Source organism: Pezoporus occidentalis, unplaced genomic scaffold, assembly GCF_034315485.1.
Source record: "Pezoporus occidentalis ecotype Australia unplaced genomic scaffold, CSIRO_AGI_Poc_V1 ctg113, whole genome shotgun sequence".
NCBI lineage: Eukaryota > Metazoa > Chordata > Aves > Psittaciformes > Psittacidae > Pezoporus > Pezoporus occidentalis.
In genome coordinates, this window is record NW_026912918.1 from 1,016,452 (window position 1) to 1,042,776 (window position 26,325).

At 40.8% G+C, this 26,325-nt stretch overlaps 2 protein-coding genes across 5 annotated transcripts; one reads left to right on the forward strand and one right to left on the reverse strand.

The window, feature by feature from the left end:
• Positions 1–207: 207 nt before the first annotated feature.
• On the reverse strand, positions 208–15,983 carry CCP110 (centriolar coiled-coil protein 110). 3 transcript variants are annotated; one of them, XM_062634651.1, is made up of 15 exons: positions 15,874–15,983; positions 14,851–15,007; positions 13,369–13,497; positions 10,349–11,993; positions 9,273–9,397; positions 8,949–9,132; positions 8,121–8,260; positions 7,798–7,914; positions 7,436–7,537; positions 7,033–7,149; positions 6,513–6,592; positions 5,870–5,932; positions 4,809–4,868; positions 4,193–4,275; positions 208–443 (listed from the first exon to the last, which is right to left on the reverse strand). In XM_062634651.1, exons 2-15 carry the CDS (start codon positions 14,995–14,997, stop codon positions 391–393), a joined length of 3,045 nt encoding a protein of 1,014 aa, XP_062490635.1. In that variant the 5' UTR covers positions 14,998–15,007; positions 15,874–15,983; the 3' UTR covers positions 208–390. The 3 variants fall into 3 exon arrangements, with proteins under 3 accessions (XP_062490635.1, XP_062490642.1, XP_062490629.1); XM_062634658.1 differs by lacking the exon at positions 15,874–15,983 and adding an exon at positions 15,694–15,779; XM_062634645.1 differs by lacking the exons at positions 4,193–4,275; positions 15,874–15,983.
• Positions 15,984–17,934: 1,951 nt separating this feature from the next.
• On the forward strand, positions 17,935–24,551 carry GDE1 (glycerophosphodiester phosphodiesterase 1). 2 transcript variants are annotated; one of them, XM_062634828.1, is made up of 6 exons: positions 17,938–18,244; positions 19,879–20,054; positions 21,032–21,137; positions 21,877–21,969; positions 22,934–23,145; positions 23,539–24,551. In XM_062634828.1, the coding sequence occupies exons 1-6, from the start codon at positions 17,990–17,992 to the stop codon at positions 23,684–23,686; spliced, it is 990 nt and encodes a 329-aa protein (XP_062490812.1). In that variant the 5' UTR covers positions 17,938–17,989; the 3' UTR covers positions 23,687–24,551. The 2 variants fall into 2 exon arrangements, with proteins under 2 accessions (XP_062490823.1, XP_062490812.1); XM_062634839.1 differs by lacking the exon at positions 21,877–21,969 and having other exon boundaries at positions 17,935–18,244.
• Positions 24,552–26,325: the final 1,774 nt, after the last annotated feature.

Genomic DNA, 26,325 nt, shown 5'->3' on the forward strand with positions numbered 1-26,325 from the left:
ATTTAAATTGAGGTAATCTCAGTCACACACAGAAATTGTGATTTGAAGTAATGCAAAAAGTGTGTGTCAGACACAGGAATTAAGAGTGGGAAAAAGTCACAAATTAATGTTGCCCTGTGGTGGTCTTTAAACAAACAAGATTAATAATCTTATGTGCATGTAGCAGTATGAATATATAAGTTTTAGCATGCACTTTTTCCACAGGTATTCAAGCTTCACAGCCCTTTATTACCTCAATATGATTGTATTAATGTGTCATCATCTGGAAATGATAAAATATGTTTATAATTTCTAAATATACATATATGCATAGGAGATGCATTATGTCAATCAGTGCTGAGAATGCCATCATTAAAGAACAGCCATTTTATCCCAGTGAGTGCTGTCTTCTTAAATTGTCACAACATTTGGCTTCTTTCTTTGGGTTCTTCCTGCATATGCTCCTAAAAATGAAGTAGAAACATTACCATTTTATAATAAATACTACTAGTTTTTCTAACAGGATTATCCATCAAATATAGCTGAAAAAGCGTAGGACAATTTATATATTTTTAAAGCTTTATTATATATCCAGTGGCTACTTTTAAAATGTCAGTTTTCATGACGTTACACCCAAAATGCTTTACAAAAATTACCTATGGGTTTGAAATTAATGACATTTTGTAATATTTCCTTCCTCAGTAATTATTCCATCTTCTTTTCTGCTACTTTAAAACATCTACAACTATGAATTTTTTATAGCACACCTGTCACATTACCAAGACAGAGATTAAATGACTGATAAGTTTAACTAAGCCACATACTACTTTCAAACAACCTATCAATTAAAAAATATTATAAAAGTAAAATATTTAATCTTTTCTCCAGCTGCCACATTAATAAATCAAGAGACAGTTGTAGATTTCTACAGGTTCCATATACACAAAGTGCAGTATGAATATGGTCATCAGGCAGGGCCCTTACAAAAGTGAAGGTGCTCAAGTATCAAAATAATAACAAATAAATCTCTGCACATGAAACAAACATATACACAGATTTATATGTTTATAAAGCCATATTGTATTATGCATAACACAAATATCTTCCATTAATAAGGGTTTAGCGCTGCAGGCTGCTAAGAAGTAGCACAACTCAGCATTCACTAGGTTCAGGCAGCTCCCAAGTGCCCAGCAGTGTGACATTCACACAAAGACATTCACACGAAGCAGTGACAATCATACTATGTGGTGCAGAGCAGTGGAAATGGAAGACAGCCGTGGAGAGAAAGAGTTACCAGGCAAATAAATGAATGTAACAAAGTACATGCCAGTCCTTTTTATGCTCTTCAGCTACTCTTTGTCAGAGTTGCAGTGGTTACTCACAGTTGTCCGAGGGCTACATTCAGCACCGTGCAGAGCAGCTTTGGAAATGACCACAGAGACCTCACCCTGTCAGGATCCCTAACATCTGAACACTGTTTCCCACTACACAAAAAGGCATTTGTGCTGGCTCAACACTCTCCAGTGCTGTACTCTTCAGCTCACCTGTGATCTTGCAGGACAAACAGCCAGGCTGACAGGCATGATGCTTTGTTAGTGTTTTTACACTAGCTCTTCACTTTCCTCCAAGTTACATAAAAATCTCCCACACATAAGAAGATAGCATAGGGAAGTGGTGTCTCTCCTATGGTATACAATTGACCTGCTGTTCACACAGAGCAAGCTTGATGCCTTTCTGCAGTGCTGGCCCAATTCAACACACTTCATAGCACACCCCATCTCAAACGGGCCATCTTGCTTCCAGCTCAGCCGAGACAGGCATGAGGGAAACACCGCACTTGGCAAAGTGCTTCGGCCACCCAAATACTCTATACGCCTCAAGCCCATTTTTCCACAACACTTAAACTGGGCAAAAACAAAGGAGATTAATAGGTCTAGTTTTAGCAGCACCCTGATCTCAAACACCTTTTTAACACAGTCAGACCACATTAAATACCACCCTGGCACAGCTTGCAGACTCCTGACTGAACATCTCTGTGCTACTTAAAATGTACTTCTTTGAAAACTCAACAAATAAAACTCTATAGATGTATCAGTTTATACTTTTCTCTTTAGAACAGAACTTTGAAGGAGTACAAAACAACAAAAAGTAAATTTAGGGCCACTAGCTGATTCCTGAATGAGATGCCTTCTTGCCAGAGAAGACAACCACCAATTGGAGTGGCATTAAGGTACAAAGCACTTTGTAGACAGAAGTTAAAACTATCAGAAGAATGAAAGAAGAAAAAAGAAGAGTTGGATGAGTACAGTATCGTTTTCTTCTGAAGGTTTGTCTTGTATCTAATTTGAATGTATTTATAATAGCTGTATTCTACTAATCCTCCTGCTCTTTTGGCCCTCTAATAGACACAATTTAACTCGGAGTCAGGGATGAATGAAGACAAGAAATTAAAAATATTATGGGTTAGGAGTACAGCAGACTAGTACAGTTACAGATATAAATAAATCTCTGTATTGCCTGGATGATGCCACTGCTACGAGTCTTTGTTTTCTGACATGCACAACTTCTACAATAAGAGAAGCATATGTATTTGTTTGGCTTTTTACATCCTCTTTTCAAACCTCTATTCAACTTACTGCCAAGCCTTTCTTCACTATTCACATTTTATCTATGTATAAAGAAAACAATTTCTATTTAAATGCATTCAACTTACGGTTCTTTTTATTATTGCAAAATTATGGAGATTATTTCTTTCACGCCAAGCATTCCTCACCTAACAATTTCATTTTTATTAATACAAGTAGTCTAGCCTATTTATAAAGGAGCATATGGAAGTATTGGTATTACAACATGGGAACACACAATGTTCAAACACTAAATGAGGTTACGTAGTGCAACCAGAACTAGGCAGCATAAAGTTGGTTAGACACTTCTGCTCTAAGTTCCAAGGCCACTACTGAAGGCATTATGCAGGTTTCCAGGTACTCAACAAACATCAATAAGGAAAGGCAAAGAGAAATTTAGAGATATAAACCAAAGCAATCTTTTCATTGCCAAGTATCAGCTGTTATGACTTCAATAATTATGACTAAAATAGACTTGGAGATTAGCAGAGCAGCACACTCTGCTGACACAGAGAAAGAATGCTTTAACTGGAGGTCTGATGCCAGAGGCAAATGTAAAAAACACTGCATGTCATTATGAGCTGAGCATGAATTATATGAAATTTGGGATGGCATCCAAATCTCAAACCAGTGATGAACCTGACACTGACATTACCCTTACACTACTACTCTTTTACAACCTCCGTAACTGGTACCCATATTGACTGTTTTGTTGTCTTCTTCAGCACTCTCATTTACAAGTCAATACCAGACACAATTTTGCAAACTTGGAGAAGAAAACTTCCCTTAATGACTACCTCCGGTTGTTAAAATTACATTGCTTACTTAATGTTCTTCTTTATATTTCAGAGAGATTATTTACAACCTTTGCTAGTTTTGCTGGAGTGTCACTCAGTGCAAATGAACAACTGCCTTGCTCCACTTTAGTGGTGACAGCACTAGAACAGAAAAATAAATTAACAAACCTTGTTTATAAACTCCATGTTTGCTTTTTCATTTTCACCTCTTCAAACTGAAATGCTACAGATGTGTTTGCCTAGTTTCTTATGGTACACCCTTCTATAGCCACTTCTCTTGGCTTCACAAAGTACTATGGAAAGACCAAACACTATGGGAAAACATCACATTTAAACAGTACACACTGCACTAAACCTTGCAGATACTCCCTGCCAGCACTGCTCCAGGGCAGTAATAAATAAGAATTTCCCTTATTAAAAAAGGTTTGACACTAATACATTCTGTAGGATGCTAGATTAAGATTCTAATCCATTATCCATCCAAATAATCTACAAATCCATTTTGACTACTATGAGTTTCTCAAACAGAGTGAATATACCTGCCAACTTTTTTATGACTGGTCATCTGGTGAGTGAAAGCAAATGAGCTGTGCTGCACATTCTATATACTATGTTTATAGAATTTGAAAGTGGATGGTTAAGTTACCAGCGCGTTTGTTTAAAGAGATAGGTTAGATTTCAGACATAGCAAAGCAGGTGCACAAGAAAAGGAAACAATATATTGACCATTTACTTTTTCTAGATACTAATAACATATTTACTGTAAGATCCACGCACCAATTTTCTACACACCTGAAACAGCCTTGTTAGACATTCTGCTCTCTGAGGCCTTCTTTCTATTTTGCTCAACCCCCTTCATTGAGGTCTTAGGGGTTCTAATTAAATATAAAAGAGTTAATAAGTCACTTGCAACAAAGTTTAAAGGCTGTATCTAAACATATAAAGACACTATCAAACTGTGTTTGGCATGAAAACATTTTTACAGTGTTCCACAGAGCCTCCTCCTGAGTACAATTCCTATTGATATTATTATGGCCTACATAGATATATTAAATAGGAGAACATCTCCCCATGAACAGATTTTTAAAGCTCTATTCAAGAAACCGATTCAGTTCAGATACTGAATATAAAAATACACATATTTCATTACGTGGAAGCGAAGCTTCATGGAATGAATGTTACAAATAGAAATGTTGGAACACAGTGTAAATGGAGACAATACACAAGAGGATGAGAACACTATTTTCTTGCAGTATAAGGTAAAACAAAGCTTCATCACTCTTTCCAAATACTGTGAGAAGTATTTTTACCTTGCACAACAGTTGCACCAGTATGTGTAAATATTATTCAGAAATCACTGTGCTCTTACGCTTTGCTTTATTCAGGCTGTAAAATGCTGTGCCCTTACCCTTGTCTGCAAAGAAGCCTGTGAACTGGGGCATTCTGTCCTTGGTTGGGTTGAAGTACGCTGGTAAAACACAAACCTTTATTAGTGCTTTTTTCCTTCTTTAAAAAAAAAAAAGACCAAAAAACCCAAACAAAAAAAAAAAAACAAAAAACAAACAAACCATAAAACCAAACCAACCCAAAACTCATAAGGAATACCACATTCCAACATACATCATGTTTCACATAATACATCTCAGAAAGACCAATGGGTTCTGTAATGCAGATGAAATGTAGGCAAAAGTGGCTGGAATTAAAGTTCCAGAATAGGATTACTATTCCCGCTATTTAAAACAAAGACACAAGAAAGCACAAAGATAAAAGTCCTCAACAGTGCCTTGGGGTCCTAGGTACTGATAAGAACATACAGTAAAACACGACTGAATAGCTTAAACTAGTCACTGAAGATTGAACTGTGTTAGTAAACAGCACAGCACATCTTCAAAGCTTTTGGGTAAGCATGGGATAAAAATTGGTTTTAAGGCATGCCAAATATCTGACTTTTTATATTAGAGAAAGGTGCAGACAGGCCTCATAAGAGAGCAGCTGCTGTCTTCTTGGATAGCAAGTATTGAACACTAATTTCCATGATCTAAAGAAACCATCACACAATCTAGGAGCAAGAACATCACATCACAACAGAAAACTGCTTCTTTTCTGACAGCTTTCCAAAGATAAGCATATCAATGATTACATTACAAAGTAAAGGGTATTAAAAAAAGCAGTGTCAAACTGAAGCTTAAGAAATACTAATAGTGTATCTTGGAGAAAAACCTTGAACCTGAACACAGACATTTCAAGCCATAAATAAATAATTTCTGAAGATAAATTTCAGAACTGACTCTACGTATCTTTTCTAACTTCTAATAAACCCCTTTTCAGCCCATGCTAAACCAGATTTCATTACTGGCTGTCATAATAGTGGCAGGAACTGAGCTGACCAATGGCAAACCAGCAACACAGATCAAGGAATCTCTACGATAGTTCTTTAAATGCATTCTAATACAAGTAATCTTCACTCACCGGCTTTCAGGAGTTTTTTGTTTTATGATTATTTTTTTACTCGGCATTCCCATTTCTGAAGCCCTAGAAAAACAAAAGTACAGAAATATATTTAAATCATAAAATCATCATTTAGGTCTTGAACAGAAACAGTAAGAGAAAGCCTACAACATGATCTACAGCAGTACTACAGATTATCACTTTTTACCCTCAAGAAAGTGTCACACAACTGTTCAGTCCACTGTGTTGCAGGACAACACCTGCTACCATCCCCTCAAAAAACCTTGGCAGAGATACTCCATCAAGTATCTCTGTTGCTAGGTGCTTAGAAAGACTGCTAAAATAACTTGGAACAATTTTGCAATTTACAAAATCAACCATAACCTAAGTACTCACCACTGGAAAATAACATAAATGCACAACTTAGAAAAAACATTTTTTCTCCCATGCAAACAAGAAGTCTCTTAAAAGGAAGAGTGAACTATTATCACTAAGATATCACACACCCACAGACAGATTTTTATTCATTCTTCCTGGGAGATACGTTAGTTTGCAAAAAAGCTCTTAATCCAAAAACGTCTTTTCACTACTTCCAATGCCTCCTACTCATTCTCTTGCCATCCACCACCACCCACCACCACCACAAAAGGAGAACTGCACATACTTCATGTACTTCTTCCTGTCCAGAGATTTCTGTGTAGCTGTTGAAAGTGTCACTCGCTCTCTTGGGCTCTTTATTTTATCCTAAAAAAGCAAAAGAACCAACAAAACCAACAGTGTTTTCAGTACTAATTTCACATTCAGCCTGAATTTGAGGGTTTTTTCTTTTTTAAAATTCAAGGATGCCCCTTATATTCCCAGGTTAAAAAGGTTTGTGTGCCATAACAAATTCTTGTTAGGGACTTTCTGTTATTATTTTCACCATGTTTTTAATTCTAACTTTTTATACATCTACACATTAAAAGTTTCAACATAATAATTCCTAGTGCACTAACCTCTCTTTTTCCTTTTTTTTATCTGAATAAAAAGCATAATTAAACAACTTACATCTTAAAAACTTTTTTAAATAATTAAACAACTTAGATTTTAAAAACGTTTTACTGGCTGAGGAAGAACCTTTTAAAAGCAAAATGGTTCAGTACTGAAAGTCTTTAACAGTTCACATTCTCTTGAATATAACACACCATTTGCCTGAGCATCTTCTCTTTACGAACTTCACGATCATGACGCAGAATATTCATTCTTTCAGATGCCTCCATTGTAAAAAAGATGTCATAGATGTCATACAAAGCAGCTCGCAGCTGGAAAGAATAATTAACATTTATTAACATTTTAATAAAGTAACGAGTCAAGTTTTGATCATCAAACTCTTCCTGCTTTCAGTCTAAACAAAACACTTGAAAAGATAATTCTGATATCTCTCTTAGTGTGTCAGCATAAAACTGTAATCTTCTCTTCACAGAAATATTTTAAAGTTTTTACTTTAAATAAAGTCACCCTGAAGGTTTTAGGTATTTACACTACAAAAGCAGAATAGCTAGGAAAGAAAAAAAAGGGAGGAAAAGAAAAAAGCTTAAATTGTGTCACCTGAGCCATGACTCTTTCATGAAGGGATGCATCTTGTGCAGAAACACTTCCTCTTTTTAATGGGGCTTCAGACTGAAAATTTTTTATGAACTCCATTGTATCCTGGGGAAGACAGCAAAACAAGATTAAGCACCAACCATCATCCCTCACAACAAAGAAATCATTACAAACAGTATGCGTTGGACACACAGTCTTTGACTTGGGCCTTATGACACTGAGCAGTACAATACTTAAACATGCTCAAGTGATAGACATGCTGAAATTCTTTTGAAAGCAGAAAATGCATCTTTTCATGTGTCATGAAGACAGAAACAAAACCAAACAGGCGGTGAAGCTGCACAATATAAAAATGCTGATCTTACTTTCACAGTTTGCTTCAGATGTTTCAGCTTTTCTGTCTGCAGGAGTCTACGAGTGAGAAACCCCTTTGCCACAGCAGTGATCTTATCAAACTTCTTTTGTACCTCGGGACTGAAAACCTTAAAAGAAAAAAAAAAGCATTTTCTAAACATTTGATTAAAAAAGCCAAGAATTATGCATTTTCACTCAACTAACATCAATCATGTGACCAACATTTTGAGGTGAGAAACAAGCTGCTTATGATAAAGTTTTGGCTGTGCCAGAAGTACCCACTTACAAGAACTACAGGTTTTTAAAGCTAGAAATAGCTTTTTTTCTTCTTTACCTGAGTCCACCTAGTTTTGATCCTGTTACTTGGCCTAGATACGGAGGTTTTTATAACTCCAGTGCCTGATGGTCCCCAGAGAAAGAATGATGTTTCACTTGTTGTAGCGAAGGTGCTAGGTGTTGTAGTATGAGCAAAACCTGCATGCAAAGCAGAAAGCACAGTTCAACCTACACTTTTGTCCATAAAGTAATGACTGTGTGTGTATACACTCAGCTCCGAGGTAGCAGCTTTGTTTACCAGGTCAATTGGAAGAAGCAATCTGAGTATTTCTGATGCATTTCCTAGCAAAATTTGATAAACAGAAGACAAACCAAAACATTTCATAATGCCCCGGAACCAGTGAGAGGTGTTCCAACAGCTATAGCTGTATTTTCTTGCATTCAAGACCCCTTGGCAGAGCCCTTCTAATCCTTCTACACAAAGGAGAACATCTGTCACACTGCTGTACAGCTACATGGCATGAGAATGAACCTTCTGCGACATGATGCATATCCACTTGCACACCCTTCACCAAATGAGTTTTCTCTTAGCCTGTTGTCCTCGAATATGCCCTATAACAATTATATAACAAATGCAGTACATGGCGCAGTACAAGGATGGCTGAAACCGTGCTAAATGCCATCTAGACAAAGATGCAACACAGAATTTGTTTTACATGTGCTGGATACAGCTGGAGGCAGCAGCTGTCCACATGATCCTTATCAACAAGTATTCCAGGGCAGGAACACTGCCTTTATCAATACAGTGGGGCACCTCATCCCATCAAGCATTGTAGATCAAAATATATCACAACATTTAATCTGTGTTCTATCCAGTCAGTTTTACCAATGCTGGTAGAGTTTGCATTATGGACCGTCTCCAGCTGAGACTGCACACTTTCCAGCAAGCTGCTTTCACTTTTTTTCTTCCACTCCAACTCCATCCTACTGTTAATGTTCACTTTGGAAATTTCCATTTCTGTTGTAGCAACCTTCTTCCCTTGCAACTTTCTCTCCTGTTCTTCCAGTTCCTACAAAAGAATTAAGTATGAGACTATTTTTCTACCTCTACAAAGCAACAGAACATACATTTTTACATCAACTGCTTTCTGACAAGCTGCAATACAACACACATGCCCTTTGCTTAGAATTTTTCCTCTTTTTAGCTTACCTTCTGCAATTTCTCCTGTTCTCTCTCTTGCTCAGCTATCAGAATCGACAGTTGTTGTGCATGCTGTTCCTCAAGTCTCTTCCTCATTTCTTCAAAGGCCAACATTTTAGTTTTTAAAATCTCCTCTGAGAAGATACATTACAAAGAATCAAATATTAAATAATTTCTATATGATCTTTGCCATGGACATAGATACTTTTAACAGAAGGATTTTGCATCATCAGTAAAAATGTACAACAGATCTTTGCCGTCAGGTTTCCATTACGTATTGTGAAGAACCTTGATATCACGTTTCCATGATGTCTTGCAAAGAACCTCAGTTACTGCAGTCCTTCAAAATATTTGCATGTTCACATTAGTGGGATAAGCATGTGAATGGACCAGCAGTAATTCCATCTGAGCCTATAGTAAAATGAGGTCACAAAAAAAATAGCTCTAAGAATAGCACACCTGCACCTGCTTGGGTGAATTATGCCACTCCAGCTTGATTTGTTAGAGGCACATACAGATATAACAGTCTTGAATTTGAACAAAATACCTATACAGTGATTTGCAACCCATTAAAAGGTATTTTAATATACACAGGCTATCTTTAGTGATCTTATTTAAACCTCGTGGAATAAAACATGATTTTCTTAGCAAAACCAAATTCAGATTTCTACATTCAAACAGGAAATTACTATTTGTGCTGTCAAATGATACCATTGAGAACACAGAATTGACAAAACTGATACACAATGTTTTAGCCAATGTTTCCTCATCAATTGTTTCAAGTATTTGTTACAAATAACTGTTGTAAGACTTTTAACTCCAAGTGGCTCCTAAGACAGCCATTACTCCATCCTGTAGCAGTTAAAAACAGCTCACGTAGCAAGTTGAATTTCAGAATGTGTCATTACTTAAAAATGAGGGAAGTAATGAGGTTACTGAAAAAAAGGTATTTTTCACTCAACAAAATTTTTTTGATATATGCACTACTTAGGAACAGCAATGACAAATGATCATTGGGTTTTTTTCCAAAAGATTTATAAACTGATAAGTGTAAGAAAAAGCTTCAAGTACAGGAAATCTTTTACCTTTTGCCATATTGTCAGGGGCTGCAGTCTTGGTAATGTAAACTGATCCCACGGGATACTTCTGTTCCTGCAACCACTGCTTCTCTTGTTCTTCCAATCCAACTGTTAGAACACAGGGACTGTTTTCTTTTTGGCAGTTGTCAGTGTCCAGATCAAGTCTACGTTTTACCTTTTCAAAACTATTTTCTAGAAACTGCTCATGTGCTGAGGAAACACTTGGAGTGTCCATCTGCTGTTGCATATTCTTGCTCTGTGTTAGTAGTGGAGATGGGTCTTCTACATCATAGGACTTATTGAGTTCTACTGGAGAATTACATTTAGTATTTTCTAGCAGACTAGATGGGTTGGTTTCACTTGCAGTCAGGAGCTTCTGTGTGACTGTAGACTGGCTGCTGACAAATGGCTCATTCAGTTTTGCAGCAACAACATTAGTGCTGGTCTCTACTTTATAGGGGCCTCTGCTGTCCATCACTAGCTGTCCTTCCACTGTAGTCAACAATGTTCCTTTGCTTTCGAAGTGCCCAAAGGAATGGCGATTTGGCCTGCCAACTCCCAACCCATCATAAGGGCCTGAAGAATTCCTATTGACACCAGGAACTCTGCCAGGGCAAGCCATAGTGAAGTCCACCATGAACTTTGGCACTGATTCGGACACATTGTTTTTGTCTGCAATATCTTGCATGATTAAATCCATCGCTCTACCCTTGCCCTTAGGACTCAACTCATAGGCGTTCACTGGGTTATTTATAACTATGTGTCCCATTGATAAAGGTCTTGGGCGCCTCCGGTGCATTTTAGGGCTCATGCTTGGCTCTGGGCTTGGCAATCTGGCGTAAGAGCCTGTGAGGCTCCTGACAATGCTACTGTCACGATCAAACATAGAAGTCTTTTTCAATTCTTCATCTGAATCTGAATCCACCAGTGGGGGTGTTCCAACTCTCATCGGTATGTCCACTTTAGAAAAACTGGATAAAGTGGACATACTTGTGTTATTTGCATGAGTAGAGGCACCCTGGAGAAGAGTATTTGATTTATTAAGACTAGGTTTATCAAGTGTCAGAGCAGTGCAACTTCTGCCTGCAAGCTTTGCTCTTTCTTTCACAGAGTCAGCTGTTTGAACACCATCATTTTCTTTATCTGAATGACTTTCATTCATACTCCTCTTTGAATTAGTTTTTGAGCTACGCTTAGTTTGCTCTTTCTCTATGGACTCCCTAGATTTCTTCATCAGGTTCTGAAGACTCATTACATATGGATCTTGGACTTCCTCATCTGACGGCGACGCTCCTAGTGCCTCCTGCTTTTGCAAAGCAAATGAAGCAGGCTTATTATGCACATTGTCAGGAGACGCAGCCCTTGGACAAGGTACACCTTTTGAGATGTGACTCTCACTTTGCTTTGAAATAACATTTTCTTCTGCTGCTTTAACTACTTCTGTCACATTTGGTGTCACCTCCCCGACAGCATCTGATGCCTTAAGATCTGGTGTCTTTTCAAGCACTGTAGAACTATGCCTTTCAGAAGAACATGCCGAAGTGCCATCTGATAGAGCTGTGAAGTCAGCTGAAGCTTTTGCATCTGAATCAGGACAAGTATTCCCAGCCTCCTGTGTGTTCACATCACTCACACTAGGTCGTCTCCTGATCTGTAAATAAAAATTAAAAAATATCACATGTTTTCAATTAAATCTCCGATTCCTGCAAGCTTCATCTGATTTTATAAAAGATTACTACCATTTAAAACCAATACAGTTCAACTGTTACCAATTTCCTAGAAATTACTTAAAATACAAAGCTCTTTGCAATGAGAAACAAATTATTTGAATTAAAATCTGAATTTGAATAACGATCCACTTAGAATTTTTACAGATATAAGTATCAGTGTGCAAAAATGCTCTTTTCTTCATAAGGTGATCTGGATATATTAAAATCATTTTATGGCTTGAAAATATCTTGCAAGATTCCTCTTAAAACATGAAAACATGTTTACAGTAAGAAATGTAATTGAAAAAGATCACTACAAAATATAGATAAACCTACAGATAACTAAAAACAAATCTATATAATTCCTAATAAAAACAGTGTAACTAAAACCTGTTCATTTCTTCACTAATCCAGGGACAATTAAAGAGTTTTGACTTGTACAGTAGTTGAAAAACCACCTTTATTTAAGTATTATATGCTACTTTTAGCCAGCATCTGATAAAAGGATTTTCACACTGCAATTATCCTATAGGTTATTCTGTGTGTTGCAACTCAATTATTAAGGGGACACCTTCAGGAAAAAAAGAAAAGGCTAACTTATTTTTGTATTGTATTCCTGATCTGCTCTTCCAATCCCAAGCCACGTGAGTGTTGCAATGTACAGTTCAGTTAACAATGCAAACCACAAACTTTTGTTTGCCACCTTAGCAACCCAACAAATCCAGTGTTAACTGGATTTGTTTAAGACACAGGTTAATTTAAAGACTGTATCACAACTGTTTCAAAGGTAAATAGTATCTCGATTAGACGTATTTAATAGCTTTTTCAATTTAAGCAGCTAGTAAATTTGTCATTGAAGCAGCGAAGAAAACAGCTGCAGTAAAATTCAAAGTACACAGAATTGCAAGTTAATTGTAATTCTGTAAAGTTGACTATAGATTATTTTCTAATTAAACTGTAAGCATGCAACTACAGCAAGCTCTAACACGTGGAAGGGGTAAGATATTCATTTGTTTTTACTATTTAGTTGTTTCAACACAGCTACAAAAGCAACAGTTATTCATCTGGTGTGGTGTGCCTTTTGCATATACCAACAAAAGCAGCGAAAAGCAAGTCCCATGCAATATAATGAATGCAGAGATTATCACTAAATAATCCATTATCAGGTCACATACCATGAAGTACTAGCACATACTAGTTCTGAAGAGTTAACTGCTATTAATTTCATGGTGAATACTTAAACCCCAGCACTTTCTCAAAATGCCTATAAGGTGATGTTTTCTGTAAAGCTGTAAGGTGGCTTTGGACTAACACTACCTGAACATTATCTAGAATCTCCTGAACACGATTCAGTAAAGCTCTTTTCCGGGAGTTCTGTCTCCAGGTCTCTAGGTCCAGTGCTTTCTGTTTATATTGCTGTATTTCCTTTTTCTTTTCAAGGCTAAGCTGCAAAACAGAGTGTAAGAAACACGGTTTATATCACTAAATGCAAATTGCAATACAGAATTTCAGAAATAAATTAGAAAGAAAAACAAAAGAACAATACAACAGAACAACAACAATCACCCGAGACTTTGCACACATTTTAAATAGCAGTTTCTTTTTAACCAATTATATATATTTTTTTTTCCATGGAAGATCCACAAAACTTCTTGGCACACATGCAAATGAACATGAATTTAAGAGGCTGTTTATGAGAACATTGCATGAACATTACATGCTATAGCACCAACTTCAAATGACACAGGACTGACACTGCAGGACAGGTCTTTCTCAGCCCTCTATAGAGGTGGTAAGTTTGGCCATCCTGTGGAGCCCCTCTGCAACTCAAACCCGTACTCAAAATAGTTCTGTGAAGGACTAGCCCACGTGTGCCCTCCTGAACCAGAGGGGAATTTCACAAGAAAGAAATGTATGCAAGCAGTCTGCTGGATCCTTTCAACAATCAGAATCTGAAAATCTTCTGAGTTACAACTTTAGAATATGTGGTTTGGATAAAAGTCTGAAGTAGATCTACAAAATACAGCTACAAAAATTAGTTTCACAAAGTTCTGCAACATTTAATAGTATCAAGTCAAATGATACGTTTATTTTATGAAACCATAAAATAACAACTCATTTGTAAATTAACAGTATTAAGAGGCACCATTTACTCTGATGTATATCTGTATCCTGATTTTTGGACATGGTTGTTAGAAAGTCTCTCCATTCACTTCCCATCACTGAAACAAGGAAGTCAGCTGTATTACTGCACAAACTACCAACAGTCTTCTGCTTGGGTCTGTTTGCATTAACCATAGAATGACCTAACATAATTGATGAGCCTGTGAAATACATTAGAGGAAGCTGCAAACACATGCAAAAAAGAAATTTACTTAAAAGCTTTTTAAGTGTCCCAGTATTTCCTATTTGCACTGGGTTTGTTGGGGGGTATTTCTGACACTTTTAAAAACCCTCATGTATTCAACATTTGGAATGTTTATATGATTTTCTATGAAGTCAAGCCCAGCAGTAATATTCACCTATTTAATACCACAAACATTTTTATTCCCCTTCTGAAGAGAACAAATTTAAAAAAAATAAAGCAAACATAGTCAATGTAAAAAAAAGTACATTTTACCCCTTTACTTTGTAATATTAAAGCTAAGAATGCCTAGAATAAAGAGCAGGCTAAATGATATCTCACACAGAGCTGTACCTTCAGTAGAATCATTACATGAAGACATCAAGGCTCGTGCCAATAGCACAAGTTAGCACACCAGAGAAGAAAATAAAAAATTAATAAATAACAGCCCTTACGAGAGGAGAAAGCACAGGAACTCCATGGAATTGAATGAGGGAGATATTTTTCTGCTGAATAGCGAAAGAGGTTTCTCTTTTTAGTGCCTCTTCTTGGATTCTGGCAAGATGCTTCTTACAGAATATTTCATAATCCTCCATCTTCATTTTAACTAAGCTACAAAGAATAATAACATTACACTTCCATGTACTTCCAACACCATGAAGGGAAAACAGTATCACAACTAATTCTGTATTGCTCTATTCTGGGAAACAAATTATACATTAGAAAACCCAAGTAAGTTTCTCTTCTTCCTATCACTAACAAAAGCCGAAAAGCTGTTCTTTTTTTTCCCATATAAAAATAGAATATGAATGAGCAAAAAATTATGATCACAGGCACAGAGAAGCAAGCAAGCATCAAGATGATCGATTTACAAAAGTACACATGCCATAGACAATCTTCATAATTTCCACCCAAGACTAAACCTCTAAGGCCTCCCACAGCTATCAGACAGATCCCATCAACTTTAATGAATAAATAAAATTGCAGTAAAAAAATACATAGAAATGCTGGTGTTAAACCAAGACCAGCCTTTATATTTAGGGGAATCTCTGTCTCAACCCCACGAGCCTCCTCCTTCATACATGCCTGTACGAACACACGCCAATGCTTCTACCAAAACCCTAAATTAGCCCTGTTTCCCTACAGAAGCCGACATTCCTCACACTGCCCATGCCGACCGGAGTCAGAACCCAGAGCCAGGCACCTCCTGGCAAGGCCCGCCAACGCTTTTGTTCCCTTCGCACACCCCTTCAGCCTATTTCTGCCTGCCCGCCGTCCCCCCACAGCCCCGTGCGCACCGAGCCCTCCACAGCCCGGGCGGCGGCCCCTCCTCTCCCCTCGGCCGCCCTGCCCGACATCGGCTCCGGGAGGCCTGTGGCACCGGCGGGCCCCGTGGCCCTCCCCGCCCGACGGCAGCGCGCCCACCACAGCCGCTGGGCCCTGCACTGGGCCCGCGCTCACGGCGATTCGCTCGGTACCTGCTCGGGGCCCGGAGGCCCAGCCCTGCCCGGCCGCCCCGAGCGACACCGCCTCCCGGCAACCGAGCGGGGCGCCACAGCACTACAGGCCCCAGCGCGCACTGCGGCCCACTCCGCTCCGCTCCTCCTCCCGGGCGGGCTCGAGCACACGAGCTCGGGGCTGTCCTCTCTGCGGCCCAAAGTTGAGGAAAAATACCTCTTGATTTGGTCTGGGGAAGGGCGTGAGCGCGATCCACAAACCTGCTCACATCACTGCGCCCGCGGGACAGCTCCCGGGCAACGGCAGCTCCAACGTTCAGAGGCTTGAGGTGGCACCGAGGGCCACCCGGGACTGATTCCCAGTGATTCCCACCCATAAGTTTCCAGGAGATCCCTATCAGCACGGGTGAAGCTTCTTCTGCTTTATCACACCAAGTATCACACGGCTGCACAGTTCTAGTACAACCTGGACCACAGACTGTCACTAGCAAGTATTGGTGCCACCAGAGACACTGTGATGAGCAAGATGAACATGAGAAGTTGCTAATACGCTCTTCGAGGACAGCATCAGGTTGTCATGGCAGTCAGTCACTCCATCCCACCCGGGCGGCAGGCAGCTGCTGGTCCTGCCAGCTGAGGAGCAGGTAATACTCATCCAGGAGGCAAGTCAGGTGGAAAATGCACATTTGTCTGCCAGCAACAGGCCCAGGAACAATGAATTTAACATCTAGTTCCCCATGAACGTTCCGGGGTGTTAAAGGTGCTGTTCTTGTTTCAGAAACACAACTCCATCTGTTACCTCTTCAGTAGGTTAAACATCATTGAGGGGGGTTAAATCTTTGTCTTTAATCCCAACAAATGCTGTTGTTTATCAAGAGATCTCTAAATATGTAAGACATTTAATTATACATTCCATTATGGTATGTGTCTGCATGTGTGTGTCAGGTTTTTCCTCAGACACACCCGGCAGAAACACAAAGCCATAGGACAGAAAAGAATATCCAAGATGCTCAGAACCAGGTGGGACAATATGTGACAAATATATATATATACCCAGTTTAGAAGATTACCTGATGCCTATTCCACCTCTGGTTGGCAAGAGCTCCTCACTGCAGTCAGTTTCTTCACATCCTTCCCACAGAGAACACAAAAAAAAACACAAAATCCTCATTTATGTGAATACAAACTGCTATCTCCTCTGCGTTGCTACTCTATTTCTGTACCAAACAAGCCCAGTTTCCTCAAGCTTCACCGATTTCCCTGTCTTGTTGCTTTTTCCTCTGCATTCTTCCCTTTTGTCACCAACAGTGCCAGGAGCGAGCATCCCTCTCCAGCAGACGCCTCCCTGAGCAGAGTCGGTCGGATGGCTCTCGGGCTCTCAGCCCTCCTCACAGCACTGGGGTTTAGTCTCAGGTTTAGCTTGGGAGCAGGTGCTGCAGAAAAAAATATGGACTCAGAGATCAGTGTGATCAGACAAAAGCCATTTATTGCAAATCCTTAACTCAAATACTATTGCTCACAAACACAGTGATTTGGCATATTATGATTGGATACATGTCTTGAAGACCCTTAGTGACTAACATATAATTGGTTAAGCACAGGTGTGAGAACCTGACCTCGAAAGCTTGCCAACAGTCCACAGTTCTCATTAACTTGGTGAATTCCAGCTTCTTATCTTGCTTGCTTAAGCTTCCTCGGGCCTCTCATGGCCTTGCTTTCGGGATTATCCAGAGTTCATGCACCAATTATCCATTCTCCGGTGAGAACACCGTGTCCACAAGCAGGCGTGAGGGACAGTTAACTACACAGCGTACACAGCTAGCTCTATCACATTTATGTTTAACCTGGAAGCCCCCGCACCTCGCACCATTGCTCTGACCATTACCTGAGGGGAGGGGGGTGCTCCCGCCACCGCCTCACCCGGCCCTCAGCGCGGCAGGGGGCGGGGACAGCTGGTTGGCTGCAGGCTTGGGAGCGGCGGGCACCGATTGGCTGCTGGCGGCTGAGCTGGGGCGGGGCGGTGTTGCCGTCGCTGTCGCCCCAAGGCGTGTTCGCGGTCTCGGTGCTGTCCGGCCCGGCCCGGCCCGGCTCGGCTCGGCTCGGCTCGGCTCGGGCCGGCCCGGCGGGCGCCGCCGCCATGTTGTGCCGCGGGGAGGGCCTGCTGGGGTCGCTCACGGCTCTGCTGGCGGTGGCGCTGGCGCTGAGCCGCAGCCCGGCGCTGTCCGGCCTCCTGACGGCCGGCCTCTACCTGGCGCTGCACCTCTTCAGCCTGGAGCCCGCCGCGCCCCAGAGCGCACAGCGCGTCCTGCGGCCCCGCGGCACCGCCGCCCGCATCGCCCACCGCGGCGGCGCGCACGACGCGCCCGAGAACACGCTGGCGGCCATCCGACAGGTCAGCATCCAACAGGCCTCACTGCGCCCCGAGCCGCTCCGCTCCGACCCGGCGGGCCCAGCCGCCAAGGGACGTGCGGGGCCCGGACGAGGTTCGAAGCGTGAGGCGAAGCTGCCCGATGCTCTGCAGAGAGCGGGCGAGGCCCGGGAGCCCGTCTCCCCGTAAGGCCGGTGGCGAGGCAGAAGTAGGTGGGCAGCACTACAGGCCTGTGGGGTCTGTTTGAGGACCTGCCTTCTCAGCAAGCACCAAGCCCTCCTCGCGCTGAGTAACTTCAGCTTCTTCCAGCCTGCCACCGGGAGCTGTGTGTGGATGTCAGTCCTTCATCCCGGAGCGGGATCAGAACGGTTTGGTCAGGTTCGAGACTCGTGGAGCTGGTGGATATTTTAGCAGTGTAGCAATAATGAAATACTGTGTTTTGCTGATGTTGCAACAGAATATAGAGAGCAGACAGCAATCTAGTAACAGCTTGTTTGCTGTCTCAGCCTCGAAGGTCTGTAATGAGAAGCCACAGTTGTGGCAAGATCTGATATTGTGAGAACTCCACTGGTACAGCCCTGCCATGAAACTTAACTGCTGCCTCATTTGCGAGGCACCGTGGTGCTGCCAGGGTTCAGAAGGTGCTTCTGAGAACCATCTGAAACCGTGATTAGCGGCCTCTCAACGCAGTGTACCTGTGATGATGGGACGTTGCTGCTCTGATCATTTCTTACCTTTGGGCAAGGCAAGGCTCCCTCTTCTGACAAAGCCTGAAGCTGTGCAATAGAGATACTAACTTGGCAGCTACCTCTGGAGTAACCTCTAGTGCTGTAACCTCTGGGTTACATGCCTGGCATTTGTCTTTCTGCTGTGTTGGCCCCTTTCCCAGGAGGGCATTTGCCCTTGAGAACAATTCAACTTGCTTGCAGTTCACTTGGGTGCTCTTCTGAGGAGTTCCTGGGAAAGAGCCAGGGGAGGAGCAGGATGTATGAAATGCTTTAAGGCAGCCCGGCTGCTTATTGCTCTCCAATATGGGCATTCCTCAGTCAGGAGCAGGGATTTGCCTGCATACATCTAGTATTTAGTACAAGCGTGGTGTGTGGTGCTTGTGGGTGGTTTTTCATCTACTGTGTATGGTGGATTGACCATACTGCATGTGAGTGGTGAATCTGACTCTCACAGGAAATACTGCACCTGTGTGCCATAGAAAGAGGGGTAATAACTTTTCCTTGTGCAAGCAGGCACTATGGTGGCCTGCTCTGACTCTGGCTTCTAAGTGTTAATCCATAAATTATCTAAAGTGTAGGCATTTGCTTCCCTTCTCTCTTCAAAATTAACAAAGGCTCAGGGGTTATTAGACCAGAAGGAGAAAGCAGGATTCTTTTCTGCATTTTCATCTTGAAACAGCCCCAGTCCCAAGACTGAGAAATTAGCACTGTGGTTTTAGCGGTAAAATAAGTTATATGCTTTCAGTTGATCTATGAATGCTTCTTGCAATAACTTGAATAAAACCTTTGTTCCACAGAGCAAGCTTATCTTACTAGTTTATATTTTTTTTTCTTTTTGCCAGAATACAAATTATATCTGTGCCTATATTCAATATCTATAAAGCTTTCTCCTGTTGTGTATGTGATTTTGCTTCTTCTTTTTTCTTTAAGGCAGCTGAGAATGGAGCAACGGGTGTTGAGCTGGATCTTGAATTTACTGCAGATGGGGTTCCCATCCTAATGCATGATGAAACAGTGGAAAGGACAACTGATGGCTCTGGAAGATTGCGTGACTTGACTTTTGAGGAAATTAGGAGGCTTAATCCATCTGCAAAGCACAGGCTATGGTAACTGAACTGTTGCTGTTTCAAAACTACTGTTTCAACAGTGAAAAAAAATATTCTTGGTAAAGAAAATTATTGATTTGATCTATCACTGGTGAAAACTTCTGTAAACTTAAAAATGAGTCCCATATGCTGCTTCTGATTTGAATTTAGAAGTGTATGAGACTGTCTCTCCTTACATATCCTGGCAATCAGAACAGTGGAGCAGAGTCAAGATAATTGGCTTTCAAGGATAAAATCTACAGGCACCTAATGTGAAACAGGTTAATCTATACATAAGCTTCCCCTAATCTGACTGCATGACGCCAGCGATACTGGGAGTTTCAAGATATGTCAAAATTGGCTTGAGTAATTACTTCTAAAATTAATTTTATTCACATTCATTTCTTGAGTGATTGTGTCTTAGGGATTATAAGCATCAGGATTATACTGTTGAAAAAGAGCCAGGCAGATTTCCTGGGTAGCCTCAGGTAGGAGCTGTGATTAGGTCCTTTCCAGTGTGTGCAGGAGAAAGTATTTTTATATGTTGCTAACATTTTGATAACAGTGCAACTGATACAGTATCATAAGTGAATCCTTTTTAGAGGAAAAGCTTTTAGTGTGTGCTCCTGAGACACTGCATTAGGGATTTCCAGGCTCTTGTAAATGTACCAGCTGTGAGTCTGTAGTTCAAGTAGCATCTTCCCCATCTATTACTGGGAAGGTGATCACCTGAACATAGGCAGTTACCACTAACCAGCTGCTGTGTATTGTCACCTTACCAGGAATAATTTATGGATATGTGAAGCTGCTTCTCCTATATCCTCATTTTATTTGGCTTATTCTGCCAGGATCTGTGATTCTGGCTCAGGGCTAGGGACACAGGCACAGCAGGGTGAAGTCAGAAGGCCCTAGGAAACAGCTCTGTGTAGTTGTGTGCCCTTGCATGTGCACATGTGAATCTTGACTGCATTCCAGTGAGAAGTTCTTTGTCTCTGCAGGAGCAAGTTCCAAGGTGAAAAGGTACCAACTCTGAGAGAAGCTGTTGTGGAGTCTATGCAGCACAATCTTATAATCTACTTCGATGTCAAAGGCCATGCAAATCAGGTACTACTTGCTGTACTAGACACCTTTTTTCACCTTTTCTCTGGGTTTCTAACCTGCTTTTCTGTTGGTCTCAAACTGATGTGTAGGACAATCCTTTCTCTAATGAATGAGAGTGGGTGTGCTCTTTGTGTCATCCAAAGCTGGGCTGTCAAAGCAAAGACATGTTCCCTCGTCCCATTCTGTTTTCCAGGGAAGTTGCAACTTAAAATCAGCATGAGACTTGTGTGACTATTGAGTTCAGCTCACACCACCACCACGAAACAAAGCAAAGTGAATTCCCAGCCTGTGCTGAGGGGAGTTGGTACCTTGTCTTCAGCCTCCAACTAGGGATCCCGCTCTTGTGTGTAATTTGTGTTACTGAAGGCAGATACAGATGATCAGTCATTAAAAATCTATGCAAATTGGAATATTTTCTCTAGCATAGCAAAATATGGAGAGAAAAAAAAATCCCCTTGAAATAAACTCTAGGTGTGCTTCATTTTATCCACTATATATTTAAGGGTATTGTGAACACCAAGAATGCTACTCACTACTGTAGACAGAATCATGCTTATGTTGTAAAAAATAAAGTGTCATTTCTGTGTTAAAGCTATAAACAATACCCCATTTTTTTCTCCCTGTTTTCCATTTCCATGTTGCTACACAAGTATTTTTCAAGGGGATTACTCTAACAGTACTTTGCAGTGTGTATATGGGTGTGTGTACAGATATAACACCTGAGTGTCTCTCCAATTGGCAGGCAGTTGATGCCCTGAAACAGCTCTACCTGGAGTTTCCATCTTTATACAACAGCAGCATAGTCTGTTCTTTCATGCCAGATGTTGTGTATAAGGTGATGTTTCCTCAATGTTTACTTGGTTTTTTTTTAGTTTTGCCTGGGAATTTGTTAGATACACAACTGCAGTTCAGGATTACTTTTGGGTTGTTAAAATTGCCAAGACTTTTGAAAATGAAGTATATATTTAGTCTGGAAAAGAGGTGGCTCAGGGGGGACCTTGTTGCTCTCTACAACTGCATGAACAGAGGTTGGAGCTGGTCTCCCCTCCCAAGTAACAAGTGATAAGAGGAAATGGCCTCAGGTTGTGCCAGGGGAGGTTTAGATTGGAGATTAGGAACAATTTCTTCACAGAGAGGGTGCTCAGGCATTGGAACAGGCTGCCCAAGGCAGTGGTGGGGTCACCATCCCTGGAAGTGTTCACAAAGGGTGTAGATGAAGCCCTCAGTGATATGGTTTGGTGGTGGCCTTGGCAGTGCTGGCATAATCGTTGGACTTGATGATCTTGAAGGTCTTTTCCAACCTAGCTGATTCTGTGAGTCTATAATGTACAATGTTACTGGATCACTCTGTGCTCATTAGATGCACATAGGAACCTACAGCACTCTGTCCATCCTGAAAGCTGAGTACAAAAAGGTGCATCGCTTTTACAGTTGGCATGTGGCCAGATATCTGTGCACAGGAGACCTATTAAATAGACCTCATGTTCTGATGGAAGTGTAGACTATTCTTAAAACTGCTTCCAAATTCTCATTGCCCTGTCCATTTATTGTGTATTTTATTCCATTGCCTCTTACGCAGTTTTTTAACATTAAAGCTGTTGTTTATTCAGTATGTTTTAAAGAAAAAAACAAACAGTGAAATACCATAAACAGCTTTCTAAAAGAGTGACAAAAGGATCAGGAGGGGAAGGGGAGAGCTGCAAATGCAAGCTAGCACTTTGTACCTGACCTCTCACAGTTCATATTTAATGCAGCTTGGGTTTTGTATGAATTAGAGTCTTTTCTCCTTCATCTTCCAGATGAGACAAGCTGACAGAAATGTTGTAACAGCACTAACACACAGGCCTTGGCAACTGAGCCATTTTGGAGATGGGACACCCCGTTTCAGTTCCTCCTGGAAACATCACTTGTATATGATGCTGGATGTCATTCTAGATTGGAGCTTACACAGCTTCTTATGGCGATTGTGTGGGGTTTCAGCTCTCCTTGTACAGAAAAATTTTGTTTCTCAGTAAGTGTTAAGCTTCCTAACATACTGGGAGGTATTACCATTCTGTTAGTACAGAAGGCTGGAGTTAACATAGTATGTGCTAATCAATGTGTTCCGTTCAGTGTTGGGTAAGGTTATTTGAATAATTCCTTTACCCCAAGCTATTTTATTACTTTAAGCCTCTAGCACTTTAATCTGTATTTTTATCTTATGCTTTATGTTTGAAGAGGGAGAAAATTGTTGCTTTTGTTGTTTACAGTAATAAAACACAAAAAGATGGCGTTGCAAAAGGATGCGCTGTCATTCTTGATGTGGTAACTGGTGTGAGACTAAAACTCAGCTGTAGCCTCAGCACTGTCTGCCTTAAATATGGTAGTGCCAGCCTTCCTCTTACGGTGTCCTTGTTCCTTGCAGAGACTACGTGAGGCACTGGTCTTCAAAAGGGATTCAGGTGGTTGCCTGGACAGTGAACACGTTTGCGGAAAAAAGCTACTATGAAAGTGTCCTTGAATCCAACTACATCACCGACAGCTTGGTGGAAGACTGTGAACCTCATTATTAGACCTGTGCTGCGCACACACCACCCAAAGTAAGCTCTCTTGCCTGGGCAGCGTGAACTCCCCATCAGGAGGGTACCCACTAGCACAGATGGGATCGCCAGCGGCGGTTCTGTACTTCTGCTCTGTGGTCAGACCTCAAATGCAATAACCTTCTGATGCAACACCAGGGAAAGACAAGGTACAGGGATATGCAGTCTGAGTAAATCACACTCTAACACAAAGGGATCCAGTTTGACAAGTGACCTGTTGCTTTATGATTCTCAGACTCTTCCTTTGCTTTGTTCAGCTCTTGATTATGAAGCCAAATCAGCAATTTTTGGTGGCAAGTTTTAAAGTAATATCTTTTCCTTTTTTTTTTTTTTTTTTGTAATTTAAACAGTCTGTTCTACAACTGTATAATAATTTGAGATTGATTTATGGTATCTTAAAAACATCTATATTACTGTTCTTAAAACAGAACCTGAAAATAACGGTGCCAAGTAGAGCATGCGTATGTTTCCCTCCTGCTGCACAGGAAGATGCCTATGCTGTGTTTTGACCTGGAAAAGCAAGCCAAATTTCAGTGTTCAGTGTGTAGACTGTGAGAACCAATGAATAAAACTTGAATAGCTGCCTATCTTCCACACTTTTTAAAGAACCAAGGGAGGATAGAAGATTATTTCTTCTAATGACACAGAACATGAATGTATTTATTTAAAGAAAACTATGTATTGAGTACTGGAAGCAATAGAACAAATGAGAGCTGAAATGTCTTTAACTTTCCTTATTGTTTGGATGATTGAAGGGCACACACAACGATACGTGGGAAACTGTAACCCAGGTTTAACTTGAAATCAAAAGTTACAATAAACAATCTGATAACTCACAGTTACGGTGTTCTTTATCAGCTGCATGGCAGCAGATTGATGTATGCTGTCAAAGCTAGCGCAGGTTGTGTGCAGTTTGTTCTAACATGTAAAACCCCAGGTGTTCCCATCAACATGCAGTGAACAATTTTGGCTCTGCTCTGGAAGGAGCTGGTGGTTAGAGAAGACTGTCAATGCTTAAAAGAGTAGTGTGGAGCCAGCCGTACCATAAATTAGACTACCTTTTCTTCATGGCCAACACGTGGAGTTACTAAGTTTATTGATTTCATTTCAGGAGAATGTAATACTAGTTTCAACGGAAATGAGGAATTTGAGCATTTAACGTGTCACAGGTTGCAGGCTATTCAGACACAGTCTCACAAGACACTGTTGGCTGCATGTAGCAATGTGCATATTTGACCAGGAAGTGTAACCACACTTGAGTAAGGTAGTTCCTTGTGCTGCTTCGATGGTGTTGAATTCACCATTTCCCTGTTTAAGCACTGCTGTGTTTCAGGTGAGGTGCTGCACTGTGCACTGGGTGAGCACTTCACAAGGTGCTGGGGAAAACTGCCTTTCCCAGAAATGGAACAGCAGACTGGGGGTGCAGATGGGTACTGTACTTTGGATATAAATGCTCTTGAGAGCCTGCCTCATGGTTAGAATTGTTTCTCATTCACAGAGCCAACTGGGGCTCTTAAAAAAACTTCTATAAAAGATGGTTTGCCTACAAAAGAGACAAAGTGTAATTAAAAAAAAAACAGTAAAAATCAGTCATTGGTAGAAAGAACTACACAATTGTCCCAGTTAAGGTAAGTCCAAACCTATGAATTAGCAGCAGATTAATGCTGCCTTCTGCAAGGGGTGATGGATTTTTTTGCTTGTACCTTTAGCTATAGCTAAGCATGAAGAAACACAGGAGTAAGGAGCTGATTTTTAATGGCAGGATAAGACAAACCCTCTTCAGTTCATGTCCCTCATCTACCCTGTGCTGCAGAATCACCACACCTCACCTCCTGGTGCACATCCTATCACACGTGTATGCTATGCTTGTGACCTCTACCTCTGCTGCTATGTTCTACAGGCACTCCCTGAGCAGCCAGCAGGAGGCCAAGTGCCCGTTGCTACACGAGTTGCTGGCACTGGAGTCATTGTCCTCAGTGCAAACACCAGGCCCATCTCACAGAATAGGTGGGGTTGGAAAGGACCTTAAGTTCATCAGTAGTCACAACCAGATTCCAGAGCTCTGCATGCAGAAAAACATATTAAATACAATTGAACCTCTGGTCTCACATTGTATATAAAGTTCATGCTTTTCTTCTGTACCTTTGGTGGCTGTTTCTGGATCCTTTCACCAAATTACAAGCACAACAGCAAGATGTGCCTCTTCCCTAAGGCATTTTTATGTCTAAAGCAATGACAGAGGAATAAACCAGGAAGTAGTAGAAAATTGGCTAAAAAAAAAAATTATCACCAGGGCAAAGTTGTGCCTCTGAATACAAAGAAGCTGCATCGAGTGTCTCAAAGTCATACATGATAAAGAAAATCTCACCTGTGTTACTTGCAATCTACCCTTTACGGGAAAGGATGTATAAACTTCTTGTTTACAAGCAGTGGTTTTACACATGAGACTTTTGATGAGTAATTACTCTTTAAAAAAGGGTTTGATAGCTTCTAATGTCTGTAATAAGCTATAACAATGGCTCAGAAAAGTGCAAATGGAATAGAAACTTAAAGTGGTTCACACAAATTACTTTGCAGCCATTACAATGTCTTCAGCGTTAAAAACAACTGCA

Coding starts and splice junctions, on each gene's coding strand:
- CCP110 (XM_062634651.1), bottom strand. CDS start 14,997: ATGAAGATGGAGGATTATGAAATATTCTGTAAGAAGCATCTTGCCAGA. Junction 9,398..10,348: donor CCCTGACAATATGGCAAAAG/GTAAAAGATTTC, acceptor GTATCTTCTCAG/AGGAGATTTTAAAAACTAAA. Junction 444..4,192: donor GTCTAACAAGGCTGTTTCAG/GTGTGTAGAAAA, acceptor CTTCATTTTTAG/GAGCATATGCAGGAAGAACC.
- GDE1 (XM_062634828.1), top strand. CDS start 17,990: ATGTTGTGCCGCGGGGAGGGCCTGCTGGGGTCGCTCACGGCTCTGCTG. Junction 18,245..19,878: donor CGCTGGCGGCCATCCGACAG/GTCAGCATCCAA, acceptor TTTTTCTTTAAG/GCAGCTGAGAATGGAGCAAC. Junction 21,138..21,876: donor TCAAAGGCCATGCAAATCAG/GTACTACTTGCT, acceptor TCCAATTGGCAG/GCAGTTGATGCCCTGAAACA.